The following is a 17,376-nucleotide window of genomic DNA, read 5'->3' on the forward strand; positions in this document are numbered from 1 at the left end:
TAGTTGCAGCGTCCGGGAAGAGAAGTCTCCGGCTCGCCATTGGCTCCGCGGGAGAAGCGTAGTAGTGTATGCAAATACGCGGGCTCTAGCTTAAGCACACACGGAGACTGCGCAGATCTCGTCTGAGCTCTGCGGAACTCACTTTGAGCACGCGGATTTTAGCCGGTAGGATTTAAGAAAGGGTTCACTTCCGGTAGCTCCGGAAGCAGTTTGAAGATGGCGTCCTCCAAGCAGGACGGGCAAGCTACAGCGTCTAGGAAAAGTGAATTTCGTAGCCAGAAGCCGAAGCCGGAGAGCCGAGGTGAGGTTGTTTGAAAACCAAAGACTGGGGTTTGGGGGTTTTGAGTTGGGATTTTTTCCTTTCGCTGGCTGGGAACGTGTAACGCCGCCTTGGAACGTGTAACGCCGCCTTGAAGTTAAGTACCTGTAATTGCTGAAGGCTGGGGTTGTTGGCCGGACTCGCAGGAACGACTGGCCTGTATGGCGCCGGCGCGTGTTCCTAACTAATTGCTTTTGCTGGAAGCCCCCAAAGTAGGGGTCTTGCTGGATGCGTCTTCTGTAAAAGAATGAGGAAGGCGCTTCGGGACCTTAAACTTGCGGCGGTGTCTGTAAATCGTTGGCAGAGTGAGGGGTGGGATGAGGTGGGAGTAGGAGGTCGTTATGCATATGAGTGAACGAGTGATTGATAATGAAGGACTGAGACAGACATAGTGATAGAAGGAGATACCAGGCGTGTTTTTAGTGCTAGTTTGTCAGCCAGGGAAGAAATTTTGGAACGTTTATTATTGTTCTTGTTTATCGGGTTGCTGAAGTATTGCCAACACAATTCCTGTTCTTTCAACTGCGTTAATTGCTCTCTTGCTTTGCAATCTTGTTTTATCCATTAACTTCTGTATGATTGACAGAAAGAGAGGCCAGAGAAATAGCCCGGGGCCTGCTCAACCAGACTTACTGGAAGTGTTAAAAACCTTGAACTCTCATTCTATGGGCATAAGGGAGATATTAAACGTGATTCGTTGTTGTTTTAATTAAGTGTATGGCAGAGAGGACAGTATATATGCAGCTTAAAGAATAAAACCAACAGGTGAAAAGGAGCACACTCAGACCATTAAGTAGAATAGAGCATTACCATTCCCCCAAAGCCCCCTACATGCCCTAAAGTAACCATTCTGAATCGTGTTGATTATTCTGTTTCCTTTCTTCATAATCTTGACCACCTATGCACAAAATGTTTTAATTTCGTCAGTATTTGAATTTTATATGAATGAGAAAGGATTGTAGATATTCTTCTGTGTCTTGCTTCTTAGGCTAAACTTCATTGTTATTATTCAATCAGGGCAATACTTGTAGCTGTGATTTATTCTTTTCCCTACTGTATGATGTTCCCTTGTATGAATACAGGCTAATTTATGTTTTCATTTTCTTTTTCTATCACACACCCACCCCCACCCCTCGCCACTTTCCCCCATTGGTGTCCATACGCTTGTCCTCTACATCTGTGTCTCTATTTTTGCTTTGCAAATAAGATCATCTATACCATTTTTCTGGATTCCACATATATGCGTTAATATACGATATTTGTTTTTCTCTTTCTGACTTACTTCACTCTGTATGACAGTCTCTAGATCCATCCACGTCTCAACAAATAACCCAATTTCATTCCTTTTTATGGCTGAGTAATATTCCATTGTATATATGTACCACATCTTTATCCATTCATCTGTCGATGGGCATTTCGGTTGCTTCCATGACCTGGCTATTGTAAATAGTGCTGCAATGAACATTGGGGTGCATGATTTTTTTTTTTAAATTCTATTTTTATACTAAATATAATATACAATTATAAACCCACTTTAAATCCACAAAAGCAATATAATTTAAACAACAACGTTTTACAGTCTCTTTTTTCTTCTTCAAACAGAAAGTCACAAAATTTATAATCGTCCTCATCAGTTCACTCGGTCCCATGTAATTAATTTTTTTTCATCTTGATCTTTGTTAGCACTTTTATGAATTCATCAGTTTTCTATTAGAGTTCTGAAAATACTTATTCCTTCAGTTCAGCAGTATAGTCAGTTACCAGAAACCTGTACTTCTCAGAGTCTTTTCCATGAATTCCGAAAAGATGAAACCCTTTTATAGGAACATTTTTGCAAAAGCATCAGAGTACACCCAGAACTGTCTGTAAATGACAAAAGACTTAAAAAAATGACCACGGTTAAAGATTTGATGAAAGTTCATAATAATGCAATTGACAGGGAAATTTAGTTATTTCTGAGGTATACATTTTAAAATAATAACTAGAATTATGACCTGTAACATTATACCAGAACATATAAGATTTTAGGAATTTCATGTAATGTCTGAAACATTTATATTAACACATTTCCATACAAATAACCCAAAGTAAGTTTAGTATTCGGTTTTTTAAAATTTAATTTTATTTTTTTATACAGCAGGTTCTTATTAGTAATCAGCTTTATACACATCAGTGTATACATGTCAATCCCAATTGCCCAGTTCATCACACCACCATCCCCACCCCCCACGGCTTCCCCCCTTGGTGTCCATACGTTTGTTCTCTACATCTGTGTCTCAACTTCTGCCCTGCAAACCAGTTCATCTGTACCATTTTTCTAGGTTCCACATACATGCGTTAATATACGATATTTGTTTTTCTCTTTCTGACTTACTCTGTATGATAGTCTCTAGATCATCCACGTCTCAACAAATGACCCAATTTTGTTCCTTTTTATGGCTGAGTAATATCCCATTGAATATATGTACCACAACTTATTTATCCATTTGTCTGTCGATGGGCATTTTGGTTGCTTCCATGACCTGGCTGTTGTAAATAGTGCTGCAGTGAACATTGGGGTGCGTGCGTCTTTTTGAATTATGGTTTTCTCTGGGTATATGCCCAGTAGTGGAATTGCTGGATCATATGGTAATTCTAATTTTAGTTTTTTAAGGAACCTCCATACTGTTCTCCATAGTGACTCTATCAATTTACATTCCCACCAACTGTGCAAGAGGGTTCTCTTTTCTCCACATCCTCTCCAGCATTTGTTGTTTGTAGATTTTCTGATGATGCCCATTCTAACTGGTGTGAGGTGATACCTCATTGTAGTTTTGATTTGCATTTCTCTAGTAATTAGTGATGTTGAGCAGCTTTTCATGTGCTTCTTGGCCATCTGTATGTCTTCTTTGGAGAAAGGTCTATTTAGGTCTTCTGCCCATTTTTGAATTGGGTTGTTTCTTTCTTTAATATTGAGCTGCATGAGCTCTTTATATATTTTGGAGATTAATCCTTTGTCCGTTGATTCATTTGTAAATATTTTCTCCCATTCTGGGGGTTGTCTTTTCATCTTGTTTATGGTTTCCTTTGCTGTGCAAAAGCTTTGAAGTTTCATTAGGTCCCATTTATTTTTGTTTTTATTTCCATTACTCTAGGAGGTGGATCAAAAAAGATCTTGCTGTGATTTATGTCAAGGAGTGTTCTTTCTTTGTTTTCCTCTAAGAGTTTTGTAGTGTCCGGTCTTACATTTAGGTCTCTAATCCATTTTGAGTTTACTTTTGTGTATGGTGTTAGGGAGTGTTCCAATTTCTTTTACATGTAGCTGTCCAGTTTTCCCAGCACCATTTATTAAAGAGACTGTCTTTTTTCCATTGTATATCCTTGCCTCCTTTGTCATAGATTAGTTGACCATAGGTGTGTGGGTTTAATTCTGAGCTTTCTATCTTGTTCCATTGATCTATGTTTCTGTATTTGTGCCAGTCCCATATTGTCTTGATTACTGTAGCTTTGTAGTATAGTCTGAAGGCAGGGAGTCTGATTCCTCCAGCTCTGTTTTTTTCCCTCAAGACTGCTTTGGCTATTCAGGGTCTTTTGTGTCTCCATACAAATTTTAAGATTTTTTGTTCTAGTTCCATAAAAAATGCCATTGGTAATTTGACAGGGATTGCATTGAATCTGTAGATTGCTTTGGGTAGTATAGTCATTTTCACAATATTGATTTTTCCAATCCAAGAACATGGTATATCTCTTCATCTGTTGGTATCATCTTTAATTTCTTTCATCATTATAGTTTTCTGCATAGAGGTCTTTTGTCTCCCTAGGTACGTTTATTCCTAGGTATTTTATTCATTTTGTTGCAGTGATAAATGGGAGGGTTTCTTTAATTTCTCTTTCAGATTTTCCATCATTAGTATATAAGAATGCAAGAGATTTCTGTGCATTAATTTTCTGTTTGAATAAAAAAAATCCCACAAGAACTCAGAGGCAAAAAATATACAAATCAATTTTCACTGCAAATAAAGGACCTGTTACAGTGGAGGATTACTGGACTGAATGTCAATATTATGACATAGTATGAGTGTGTTTCATGTTTGGTAATTGCAATCATTGTTGCTTTTGTTGTGGTCATCCACTTACAATGCTTGGTGTCAGTTTATTTTTCTCTTGTAAAAATAAAATACAGAGTGTGTGTGTGGAAAAAAAAATATGTACAGGTAGCAAATAAACACATGAATAGATGTTTGACATCATTAGCTATTAGGGAAATGCACATGTAAGCTTCAAAGAGATATCACTGCATACCTATTGAAATGACTAAAATTAAAAAAAAATGATAACAGCAAATGCTGGAGAATATGTGGAGAAACTGGACCATTCATATATTGCTAATAGGACCTTAAAAATGATACAACCATTCTGGGAAAGCGTTTGGCAAATTCCTATAAAAATAAATGTGCAATTACCATATGACCCAGCAATTGCATTCTTGGACATTTATCCCAGACAGATGAAACTTATATTCACACAGCAACCTGTATGTGAATGTTCACAGAAGCTTTACTTGTAATAGCCTAGAACTAGAAACAACCCAAATGTTCTTCAGTGGGTAAATTGTTAAACAAACTGGTTCATCCATACCATGGAATATTACTCTGCAATAAAGGGGAACAAGCCATTGGTACTTGCAACAACTTGGATGTATCTTCAGATGTACTTGCAATAACTTGGATGTATCTTCAGAACAAGCCATTGGTACTTGCAACAACTTGGATGTATTTTCTGAAGATACATCCAAGTTGTTTCAAGTACCAATGGCTTGTACTTGCAGTGAAAAGGCAGTGAAACTGCTTTTTGTCATAACTGTGGTGGTGATTACATGCATGAAACTAGTGATATCTGAATAATATCAAAGGATTGTGTCAATGTCAATATCCTGTACTATAGTTATGTGAGATTTTACCATTGGGGAGAACAGGGTGAACAATACAGGACTCCTCTGTATTTCTTAACTTCATGTGAATCTACAATGATCTTAAATGAAAATTTAATTTAAAAAGTAAATGGGGTCAAAATAAAAAATAAAACAAGGAAAAAAAATTTTGTATCCTGCAAATTTACCAAATTCATTGATTAGCTCTAGTAGTTTTCTGGTGGCATTTTTAGGATTCTCTATGTATAGTATCATGTCATATGTCCTTCAAGAAATGTTAAACATTTCTTGCATCTTCTCGATCTTTGCCTCCATTCTTTTTCCGAGGTCCTGGATCATCTTCACTATCATTATTCTGAATTTTTTTCCTGGAAGGTTGCCTATGTCCAATTTATTTAGTTTTTTTTTCTGGGGTTTTATCTTGTTCCTTCATCTGGTACATAGCCCTCTGCCTTTTCATCTTGTCTTTCTGTGAATGTGGTTTTTGTTCCACAGGCTGCAGGATTGTAGTTCTTCTTGCTTCTGCTGTCTGCCCTCTGGTGGATGAGGCAATCTCTATATTTTCATTTTATTGTTGCTGGACATTTTATTGCTCCCATTGTTATTATAAACAATATGGTATAAATATCTGTGTACATACCTCCTTGTTGACATGTTAAGAGTTTCTCTGGTTATGTACCTTACATTGGATTGGAATCCTTGAATTGTAGGGTAGGGCATGTGCAAATAATGCTAAATCTTCCCAAAGGAGTTGTGCTGCTTTACACTCCCGATATCAGTAGATGAGCACTAACACTTGCTGTTACCTGAATTTTTCATTTCTGTCATTTTGTTAAGTGTGAAATCATATCTGATTGTGTTTTTAAATCAGACTTTCCTGATTGCTAATGAGGTTACACATCTTTACATGTTTTGGGGCTATTTGTACTTCCTCCATTGTGAAACTCCTGTTGATTTCCTTAGCCAGTGGGGTTTTTTTCTTTGTTTTTTTAAATTCATACCCATTTAAGTGTTTAAATTGGGTAGGATCTTGGTCAGATATGCATTTTAAGTAATCACTATTGTAGAATTTGAGGGTTTTGGGGGGGGTATTGAGAAGTGAACGATAAATAAAGACTAGCTAATTCTCTGTGATTTGAACCAGAAGTAACAAAGTGGATGTGAGTATAAGAAACAGAAAGCAAGTTTACCTGACTGGAGTGGATAACATGAACTATAAGACCTGCTTCTTAAACTTTAGTATGTATAGGAATCTCCTCATGAGACTGTTAAGAAAGATTCCTGGGCTTCATCCCAGAGATTCACATTTAGTAGGTCTGGATGGAGCCCAAGAACTGCATTTCTAACAAGCTCTCAGTTTATGCTGGTGCTTCAGGCCTATGGATCATATCTTTGAGTAGTACTGAATTAAAGTACAGCTGTTGGATTTAAGAGGTTCTTAAAATTCAGGACCAGGAGTTTTGATAAATGATATGGGAAATAATTTATAGCCCTTAGGAGGCATTTTGTTCTAGTGAGAGGAGACCTAGACTGAGCTTCATATTCCCTTACACAAGTCACTTAAAGTTTTTGAACTGAATATCTTATAAAATGGGAATAATAATACCAGTTCTTCCTACCTTTTGTAGTCGTGAGAGTATACAGAAATAACGGACGTGAAAGCTCTTTGGAAAACCTAAAACCCTGTACTAGTGAATATTAACTGAAAGCGTACACTGGGATCAAGCTTTTGATGCACACACATATATACACACATATATACACACATGCACGTATATATATATACACATAGGCTACACTTCATTGAGTCTGAAAGGTTACTTATATTTAAAATAGTAATGTAAACAAAATGGTGTTTGGATCTTCAACTCTAAGATAGTGTGGTGCAGTAGAAGCTTGTAAGTGTTGACTGTGTACCAGGTGTATGCCAATAAGTGTGGATCGAAGAAGAGTCCCTGCCCTTAAGGAACTGTCTCCTGAGGTGACTGAAATATATACAATTTTAATACAGTATTTTGGTGATAATGACAGAGGCATGTTCTTTGACTGTTGAATAATATAAAAAGCAGGGGAAAAGGAAATGCGAGGAGAGTATTGGGAAGCTTGTGAATGTATGCATACAAGTGTTCAAAAAGTGTCCAAAAGAAGTTAAATCTGATGTATAGATTTTTCCCCCTTTGTAGATGAATCAGAACTCCTCACTGTTCCTGATGGTTGGAAGGAGCCAGCTTTTTCCAAAGAGGACAATCCCAGAGGACTCTTGGAGGAGAGCAGTTTTGCAACTTTGTTTCCAAAATATAGAGAGGCTTACTTGAAAGAGTGCTGGCCGTTGGTACAGAAAGCCTTGAGTGAACATGTATGCATATCTTATGTATTTCTTTGAGATTTTGTTTTTGCTTATATCTTTTAAGTAACTGAATGTGTGCTGATGGATTTTTTTTAAAGGTGCTACCATAGCTGGTTAATTTGATTCCTTTGATATTTTAAACAGACTAGATAATTATCCTTACAGTTCATTTGTTTTCAGTTTTGTGAATAGATTACTTGGAAAAATTCACATGCCTTTAAATATTTAGGGGATTCACAGATGGTCTGAAACTCACTTGTGAACTCCAAATTTCAGAATGTCTGCTACTATAATGGTTGCCACGAACCTGTACAGTTTGAGCCGAGGCATACTCCTGGCATTGTTTAACTTTCCTCTGCTGTGCCCCTAGAGCAGTGTATTTGATTTTATTTTTCAAACTGGATTGAGACCCCTTAGTGAATCAAGAAGTCAATTTAGTGGATATAATGAGCCTTTAGAAAAAAATACATCTGTGTATCACATGTGGTAAGGATAAGTATCATTTAATGAAGCTTTTGGTTCACCTGTGTGTGTATGTACACTAGATTGATAGAAAATGTATTTCTCAGCTGTGGCACTGCTCTAGAGTCATTTGTGTGCATTAGGTATGAGGGTGGTTTAGCAAACTGCAGGCGTGTTTTACAGCTGTCTACATCGGAGATTAGACTCAATTTTGGGGGTTTTTTGGTAAACTTATAGACACCTAACCTTAGGTTTAATTGTTCGTCATTCACTATATTGAAATATTCTTCAGATTATGCTCACAAGTTAGAAAACAGCATTTTTATTTGCTTTGTTGAAATCTGATTCTTCCATTTGAAAGTTAATGCATAGTTTTAATCACTGTAGTAATCATAATCACTGCTTTTATTTTTAAACCTATGATAATTTGTTTTTACTTTGTATTTAGCTAATACAAACCAGGTAGAAAAAAGTTTGAAAGGGAAAGTCCATTCTCACTCTAGGGAGCAGATTAGAGATTAGAGCTGGATCCAGCCAAGGTAGGGAAATTATATAGATTTACATTTTTACCTTAATTTTAAAACGTAGCCTCATTTTGATTGATATATATTTTTTAAACTAGAGATAATCTTTATTCCAATAAGTATAAATTATTCTAAAGCCAATTATAAATGTTTTCAATTGCTTGAGTTTTTTATATTCTTTGAAGTCTAAAAGTAATCAATTATTTACATTAACTTTCTAGCTTCTTCAAGGAGAGAGTTAATGAATTTTGAGATAGCTTAATGGCAGACAAATTATTAATTTGGTTAGGATCGGCTCTGTAATTATCTAAAATTGAATTCATTTTCAGACAACTGCTTATTTGCTCTTTTTGTATTGTAGCATGTTAATGCAACCCTGGACCTGATCGAGGGCAGCATGACTGTCTGTACAACAAAGAAGACATTTGATCCATATATCATCATTAGGGCCAGAGACCTAATAAAACTGTTAGCAAGGAGTGTTTCATTTGAACAGGTAAATTAAGAATTACAGAGACTTTGCTTTATTTGCCTCAACATTAGAGACAACATATAACACTGTGTCTCCTCCTGCACCATAAAGTTTTCATTTTTGTGCTTAACTGTCATTTTGTGCTTAAATTTCTTGGCTTGCAGAAGATATGTACTTGTCAAGAATATTGATGGAGTTTTCTTTTTTATTTTCCCAAAAGGCAGTACGAATTCTTCAGGATGATGTTGCATGTGACATCATTAAAATAGGTTCTTTAGTAAGAAATAAAGAAAGATTTGTAAAAAGAAGACAACGGCTTATTGGTCCCAAAGGATCTACGTTGAAGGTACTTTTTATTAGTGAAAAAGTATGTCTTCCTCTTTTCTTAGTTTTTAAGTGTACTGAACTTCAACTTATTGCTCTTTTGATGTAGGCGTTGGAACTCTTAACAAACTGTTACATTATGGTACAGGGAAACACGGTTTCAGCCATTGGACCTTTTAGTGGCTTAAAAGAGGTGAGAACTATTTATTCTCTTCAGTTAATTTTCCACAGAGAATAAATGAAATAATATAATAGTTCATTGCATAATATATTGTTTTATATATTTTTAGAATATGCTTTGTTTGATTTTCCATTAGTAAATTCTTCATGTAATTTGAGGGAATTCATGTAATTTCCTGGACCCTAACATATTATGGCCAGCCTTTGGTAACTGAAGATAGATCCGTTTCTGAATTAGGAGGTCTGCACATCATTACTCCCTCCACTCGAATTTTAAGTGGGCATTTAAGGTCTCAGTCTGTAGCAAACATAAGAAACACGAAGTAATTACATGCATTTTTTTTTTTTTGCGGTACACGGGTCTCTCACTGTTGTGGCCTCTCTCGTTGCGGAGCACAGGCTCTGGACGCACAGGCTCAGTGGCCATGGCTCACGGGCCCAGCCGCTCCGCGGCACGCGGGATCCTCCCGGACCGGGGCACAAACCTGTGGCCCCTGCATCGGCAGGCAGACTCTCAACCACTGCGCCACCAGGGAAGCCCCTACATGCATTTTAATGACTGGAGAATTGAAGATCTTGTTCTTTGCAGTAATGTATTCAGCCAGTAGAGGTCAGGCTCAGAAAACTTCCTTTAAGATATATTTTCTTTGAATGTTAATATTTTTATGAACATCTTCTTTAGTTTGTCAGATGTTATGAGAAAATCTGTGGAGCAGATACTGTTTCTATTAACTCCTTTTGAGGCTTTTGTTATCTGTATCTGGCAGTGAGGTCTTACTTGCTTTCCAGGGCCTTTAACCTTAATTCTATTGGACCTTTCTCATAAGTTATCTGCTTTTTTCTCATGGGGCAATAATAACTTAAATATTTTGAATATTTCACAGTTTTGTAGAGTCTAAGTATATTATTTACTTCTTATGACAGATCCTTAAGGTAGTTTTATTTCCATATTACAAATGAAAAAGCTGGAATAGGAAAATTAAGTGCCTTTGTCGTATGAAGTGGCAGTCCCACTATTTGAGTGCATATATTCTAACTCTAAATCCAGCCCTCTTCCCCCTAAATTTTACAGCTCCAGAGTGTTGTGTTAATTCTGTGTATAGCTTTTTATCAGTAAAGTTGAGAGACTTCATTGTATCCAAGGGAGGTTGACTATTATGAAAGACCTAGAAGCCACTCAGAACAGTTGAAGGGACTACAGTATCCAATTTGGTAGCCATTGCCTGGTTCATAGGCTATTTTGTGATATATTAATCCTCGTCTACGTAGTTCACTAAAATCTTTATACATGACTGATTCATTTTTCTTTGCAAATTTCAGGTTCGAAAAGTAGTCCTAGACACTATGAAGAATATTCATCCAATTTATAACATTAAAGTGAGTGTTCCCTGTATACTACTACAAAGTTGTTTTTAGCTACAGAAACGTTTCTTGAAAGTAAATCTTTTATGAAAGCCTAATATACAAAACAGATAAAGCAGAGCTATTTTGGGTAAATTGGGGTAGAGTTCAGCCCACTCAACTCTACCCCAGTCCTATAGTTACTTCTTTGGAAGTTTAGGTCTCTTTGGAGTACAGTTTGAAAGCTATTGAAGGGGACAGTGTAATGTAGTGATTCACTTCCAATACAAATAAAATAAGCTTCATAGGATTTGTAGTAGATGGTACCAATCCAGTTTTCCTAGGGTTTGAGCTCACATACTATATTTAAAGATGTGATCTTTTACAATTCTGCCTTTTTCTTTTTTTAATTAATTTATTTAAAAAGATTTTTGTTTGGCTGTGTTGGGTCTTCGTTGCGGCACACAGGATCTTTCATTGTAGCATGCAGGATCCTTTGTTGCAGCGCACGGGCTTCTCTGTGGTTGTGGCGTGCGGGTTTTCTATCTAGTGGCTGCCAGCTCCAGGGCGCATGGGCTCTCTAGTTGAGGCACCCGGTGGCATATGGGATGCCCAGTGGCATATGGGATCTTCCTTGACCAGGGATCGAACCCGTGTCCCCTGCATTGGAAGGTGGATTCTTTACCACTGGACCACTGGGGAAGTACTGAATTCTGCCTTTTTCTATAAGTAAAGTCTGGAATATTTGAGATTGCATTAAAACCTATTTTGGAATTTAACACTCAAATTATAGGCTCTTCGAGAGAGGTCTGTTATATCCCTGTATGCATAAAGTTCTTGATTGTTCTTGGAAATGTAACCATGGTATAATGAGTTGTTTTATGAGGGATATTTGTTAAACAGTCCTTGAATTTAATGAAGTTAAGTTGAAAAGTCACTCTTAGATTGGGGTGAAAAAACGATTTTGAGTTACATTGGGACATTAAAGATAAAGAGAGCTCCTCTTGCATCTGATGCCTAGTTTGCATCCTCTGATGTTTCAGTGTCTATAAAATTCAGATGGAGTAGGGGAAGTGTGAAAACATTTCGTTTTGTTGATCATGAGAAACTTTTTTTCTTTCCACCATATTTCAGGGTGCTACTGAAAGCTTCCTGCTTGTAGGAAACATCACTAATTAAGAACTCTCCCTGCTATTGTTAGGTTGAATTTTAAAGGTTTTAATGAAATAATGGTTGGAAAACTGAGTTAGTCTTATTTTCATCTCAGTTTATTTTAATAATTCTGTCTAAATTTCTAACGGTTTTCTGATGCTTGGTTAATTATGCATGTTTGAGATTATATATTTTTTGTTTCCAGAATTGGTTTAATCCTACTGAAGAGACTAAGAATTGTTCCTTTTAATTTTATTATTTATAGGAACAATGTTGATAATGTCTTAGGTTGTGAAACATATGACTGCTAAAATTAAAAATGTTTGGGACTTCCCTGGCAGTCCAGTGGTTAAGACTTTGCCTTCCAATGCAGGGGGTGCAGGTTCGATCCCTGGTCAGGGAGCTAGGATCTCACATCCCTCGCGGCCAAAAAACCAAAAAGCATAAAACAGAAGCAATATTGTAACAAATTCAATAAAGACTTTAAAAATGGTCCACATCAAAAAAAAATTTTTTTTTAATTAAAAGTTTACTTTGTTCATATATTGCCATGGTTGAAGACCTTAATGATTAAACGAGAGTTGGCGAAAGATTCTGAGTTAAGATCACAGAGTTGGGAAAGATTTTTGCCACAGTTCAAGCACAAAAATGTGAACAAACGCAAGGAACCAAAGAAGAAAACTGTTAAGAAGGAGTATACACCATTCCCACCACCACAGCCAGAAAGTCAGGTCAGTATTAAATGTTGAATTTCTTTACATGAGGGGGAAACCATTTTAATCTATTTTTGTCAGAAACTTTGAGGGTGGAATTTCTGTGTATGTACGTTTAGGTGTGTAGAGATATAAGAAACTGAAGGTAAGTGTGAATAGGCTTATTTTGAACTAATTGTATGGGGGTGGGGAGTGGAAGCTTCATACTGTGAGTGTAAACTCCGTCAAGGTAGGTGGTGTCAGTTGTGTATCTGTAGCCACTATAAATGTTCCGTGGTTAAAAAAAAGTCAACGATTTAGTCCACAATGCTTTCTACTCTGCTTTAGCATCATTCATGTGACCATGTACTATAGGATTGCTCTGGATTTGAAATCTTAAGTCTAATATCTATCCTTTTTTTAAGACAGGAATGCCTCTAATTTTGTCAACTGTCCTCTGGCATCATTCCCTTTCTAAAATTTCCTTTTCTCTCTTGTCCATCACTGTTTTCTTTCATACTCCCTTTTCTTCTATCAATCACACCTGCCCAACAAAACTAAAACTTGGATCAGTCCTAAAACTTGACTTGTTTCCCATAACATGGCTACTGAACATAGCTGAAGAAAGTCATATCTTTGGATTACATCCCTTAAAAATTCACTTTTCCAATCTCAGATAGGTCTTCAGTATTCTCTGGCAGCTGTGTCCTCTTAATTCTTTAGCCACCCTCGTACTCCAGTAAAATAAAATGCAATGTCATCTGCTAGAAGTATTTGAGACTACGAGGCAAGAACTCTTTCAACTTCCTCTTATCTCACAATTTTTTTTTTCCCATCTGCATCAATCCTTTCTTTTTCTGTTCTTTGAATTCTGTCGTCACCTGTCTTCTGAGGTGTCTTGCTTCATTATTCCCTTCCTTGGCTGTATGTTAAAGTCTTCCCTTTTACGAGTTCTTTGTGCTTAGCATGTAAACCCATCTCTTTCTGTGTACTATATCTTGTTTTCCCCATAGCCCTGTGTTTGTAGTTTTCCAGGAAGGTTTGATGAAAGGTCAAAGGTAAAAAAGGAATGATGATCATAGTAAAAATGGAAGTGTTGGATCTTGAGGTCTATTTTGGAAAACAAAGTGAAGCCAGAAGGAAAGTGTTAGTTGGGGGAAAGCGAGTGATCCAGTTACTAAACCATGCTTCTGTAACACCTGATATATTTTGTATAGCCCTGTACTGTAAGTAGTTGTCATTTTATCTTTTTTTTTTTTTATGACCGTAAGCTTCTTGAATCAGCGATGTCTCACTTGACTTATTCTGTCACTTACTTGCTATGTAATTATGGGCATAATTTATTTAACCCATCCATGCCTCAGTTTCTTTGTACAGAAAATAGGGATAATGATCATTCCTGTCTCAAAGAATTGTTAGTGAGGATTAAGTGAGTTAGTAATTGTAGAGAGCTTAGTATTAGAGTTTAGTAGAACATTGCCTTAGGTAGACCAATTAATTATATGTTGACTATCTACTTAATGAATTTGCTACTGCAAATTAGTACTTAATTAGTCTCCACATCCTGACAATTCTTGCTTTTCATTTTGTATGCTGCAACCTTTTTTTAAAAACAGGCTTTTTCTTCTGTACCTTTCATAAAGTGCTACTTTGCTCTCTTCACTCTTCTCAGGAACCTTCAGTCATTTCTAAATCATATCCCACTTCCCTTACCTGTCATTCATGTTTCTTCATGCTTCCCCAAAACTGTCTTTCCAGTTTCCTCTCACACTTTTCTGAATCATTGATCTTTCACCCCACCTCAAGCAGTCTGTTGTGTATTCCATGAACACATCACCTACTTTCCTACCTACATGCTTTTGTGCATATATATATTCCCCTCAGCTTAGAGGACATTTCCTTCTTTTTATGTTGCTATCTTTATAGAGTAATCATAGTTTTGACCCCACTGTCTTTACCTCAAGGTCATTGTGAATTTCTTAGGAATTGACTTCTCATCTACATTATTTATGAAGTATTGTAAATGCTGATTTCAACAGATTGATAAAGAATTGGCTACTGGTGAATACTTTCTGAAGGCAAGTCAAAAGAAGAGACAGAAAATGGAAGCAATAAAGGTAAGACCATGTCTAGCTTACAACACTAATTGCAAAGTTTATAGATACTTGAATTCTTATTTAACTACACAAGCGTTTTTTAATGTAGTTTTTTTTATTGTGTAGGCTAAACAAGCAGAAGCTCTTAGTAGGAGACAAGAGGAAAGAAACAAAGCGTTTATTCCACCTAAAGAAAAACCAGTTGTGAAACCTAAGGAAGGTAATGCTTGTTTTCCAACTCTTGGTATGCTGTAAGTCTGTTAGAGGAAAAGTAAACCCGTAGTGGATTTGTCTGAAGCTCTTTGAGTGTTAAGAAATAACCATGCGTTTCATCAATTCTCTTAGCATTTCATTAATCACAAATCCTAGGGAAAAGCGGTGGTGACTGAGATAATTTATAATTTAGTAGCAGCTAATGCTTATTTAAGAGTATCCCAGATTGACAGTCCCTTCCTGACCTCTGTGCAGAGGAAGGACTCTGTTGTGAAAGATATAAACCAGAGCAGTGAATCTTCTGTAAAAATAAAACAGTAAGATCCCTGAGCTCTGCTGTCATGCCCTTTAAAAAAAGCTTATCAAAAGTTGTACTTTCTTTACTTGTGTGATCTGTGGCTTAAATTGATTCCTGTACGGTTAACGTGGATTTCTCATCACTTGGGCTAAAAGACACCAACAAAATAGCAGGACGATCTTTCTTACTCAGGGGCTTTTAAAGACACTCAGAAAACACGCTGATGCCTTTTCTTCTCATTCCTAGCCTCATTTTGATCCGTCTTCTCCTCTTTCGCATTTTCTTTTCCACTAGTAAGACGTGTACTTCTCTGTAAGGTAACTCTCCAAAGTGGTCAGTGGCACAGTGAGGGGAGGGAGGTCACCCAGCAGCACTGCACATGACCTGTTGGTCAAAGCCAGATGTAACAGTACTCGTTTGTTAATTTATATCAGTGTTAACAGCTTTAAAAGTATTGTAGTCTACTATTCAGATCCTTGGTTATATAAAAGTTAAAAATATCATAAGCATTATACTTTCTAGTTTGTACAATCTGTCAGTTATGTACTCTGAAGGTATTCAATAGCTAGTTTAATCTCAGTTTATTACTGATTAAAGTGTAGCTATTCCACTTTAGTGGAGGCTTTAAGTCTGCTCTCAAGTTGCTGGGTTGTTTGATGACATTTTATCTTTTGGTTCTTTATGTCCTGAGTGCTGTTCTTTAAATAATAAGAAAAAGTTGTGTTTTTTTTCACTGCTTTTCTGTTTTGTTCACACTTTTTGTGTTCAATACATGGGGTTGGGTTCTGTTAGGAGGACCTCCAGATGCTCTCAGATTATTGTCTTTATTACCAAAATCTTGTTAAATACTATTAGTCATTAATTGAATATTCGGAAAACTAAGTTTTTTAAGGAATACTCAAGTTCCAACTCTCAGATTATTGTCTTTATTACCAAAATCTTGTTAAATGAAATACTATTAGTCATTAATTGAATATTCGGAAAACTAAGTTTTTTAAGGAATACTCAAGTTCCAAAATATGGAAAAAAGAATCTTAAACGATTTAAGGGGAAAAATGTAATTTTAATAGTTGAATCCAGTAATTGGTTCAAATAGTTAAAGTATAATGCCATTTTCGTGTATATTTTCACTAATGTATTTTTAAAGTACTTTGTTTTCTCCTAGTTAGATTTCTAACTTTCCTTTAACTTTCCTTTAAGCAAGTGTTTTATCTTATAACATGATCTTTCAATTGTAACAGTACTCTGAAATTATTGTCTTATATATGTATTCTTTGTTTTATTTGGTATAATCTAAAGAATTACATGTATTGTTTTTATTTAGCTTCTACTGAAACTAAAATTGATGTGGCTGCCATCAAGGAAAAGGTTAAGAAAGCAAAGAGTAAGAAACTGGGAGCCCTTACAGCTGAAGAAGTTAAGCTTAAAATGGAAGCAGATGAAAAGAAAAAGAAGAAAAAAAAGTAACATACATAAAACACAAACAAAAATCCCTGAGCTAGAATTTATTAAGCTATCTCCTTTTGTAAAGGATTTTGAGATACTAGGGCATTAGTTGCCTTATCCCTGAGAAGTAATACCCTGATCACTTTTTTCTGAGTGTTTTGTTCTTTACATAAACAGCAATTCTTTATAAATTATTGTATTCTCCATGTTTTTTGAAAATTTTTATACTAGAAGGTGGTATATATGTGTTTATATGCATTGCACCTAATCTATTCCAGGCACGTTTTATCTAGGCATGGTTTTAGGGGTAATTCTTAAGGTTGTTTATGTAAAGATTTTTGCAGTGTAGCTACTGTAATTATTCATCAAATCCAATGTCTGAGGCCATCGGTTAGTCTTTAAATATAATCATGTCCCAGCATTTGGTTTTGAGGAAAATAGATTTTTCAGTGCTCTAATGGCAACAAGTAAACATTTAGGTTTATCCCTTTTTATAATCTTATTTTACATTTTGTTCCAAGAGTAACCCATAATCCAAAAGTGCAAGGCCTTTTAAATTAATTCCCTTAATTACCATTCCAATATGAGTCTGAGGAAGTAG

General features: G+C 36.1%; 1 protein-coding gene across 1 annotated transcript; it reads left to right on the forward strand.

Annotated features, from left to right (window-relative positions):
* The first annotated feature begins 213 nt into the window (after nucleotides 1-213).
* Nucleotides 214-16,966, forward strand: KRR1 (KRR1 small subunit processome component). Its single transcript, XM_024736502.1, has 10 exons — nucleotides 214-301; nucleotides 7,412-7,584; nucleotides 8,923-9,057; nucleotides 9,254-9,379; nucleotides 9,467-9,550; nucleotides 10,858-10,914; nucleotides 12,591-12,761; nucleotides 14,762-14,839; nucleotides 14,945-15,038; nucleotides 16,654-16,966. Exons 1-10 carry the CDS (start codon nucleotides 217-219, stop codon nucleotides 16,794-16,796), a joined length of 1,146 nt encoding a protein of 381 aa, XP_024592270.1. The 5' UTR covers nucleotides 214-216; the 3' UTR covers nucleotides 16,797-16,966.
* The last annotated feature ends 410 nt before the right edge of the window (nucleotides 16,967-17,376 follow it).

The sequence above is a fragment of the Neophocaena asiaeorientalis genome, unplaced genomic scaffold (genome assembly GCF_003031525.2).
Source record: "Neophocaena asiaeorientalis asiaeorientalis breed wild unplaced genomic scaffold, Neophocaena_asiaeorientalis_V1.1 scaffold134, whole genome shotgun sequence".
In the NCBI taxonomy this organism is placed as follows: domain Eukaryota; kingdom Metazoa; phylum Chordata; class Mammalia; order Artiodactyla; family Phocoenidae; genus Neophocaena; species Neophocaena asiaeorientalis.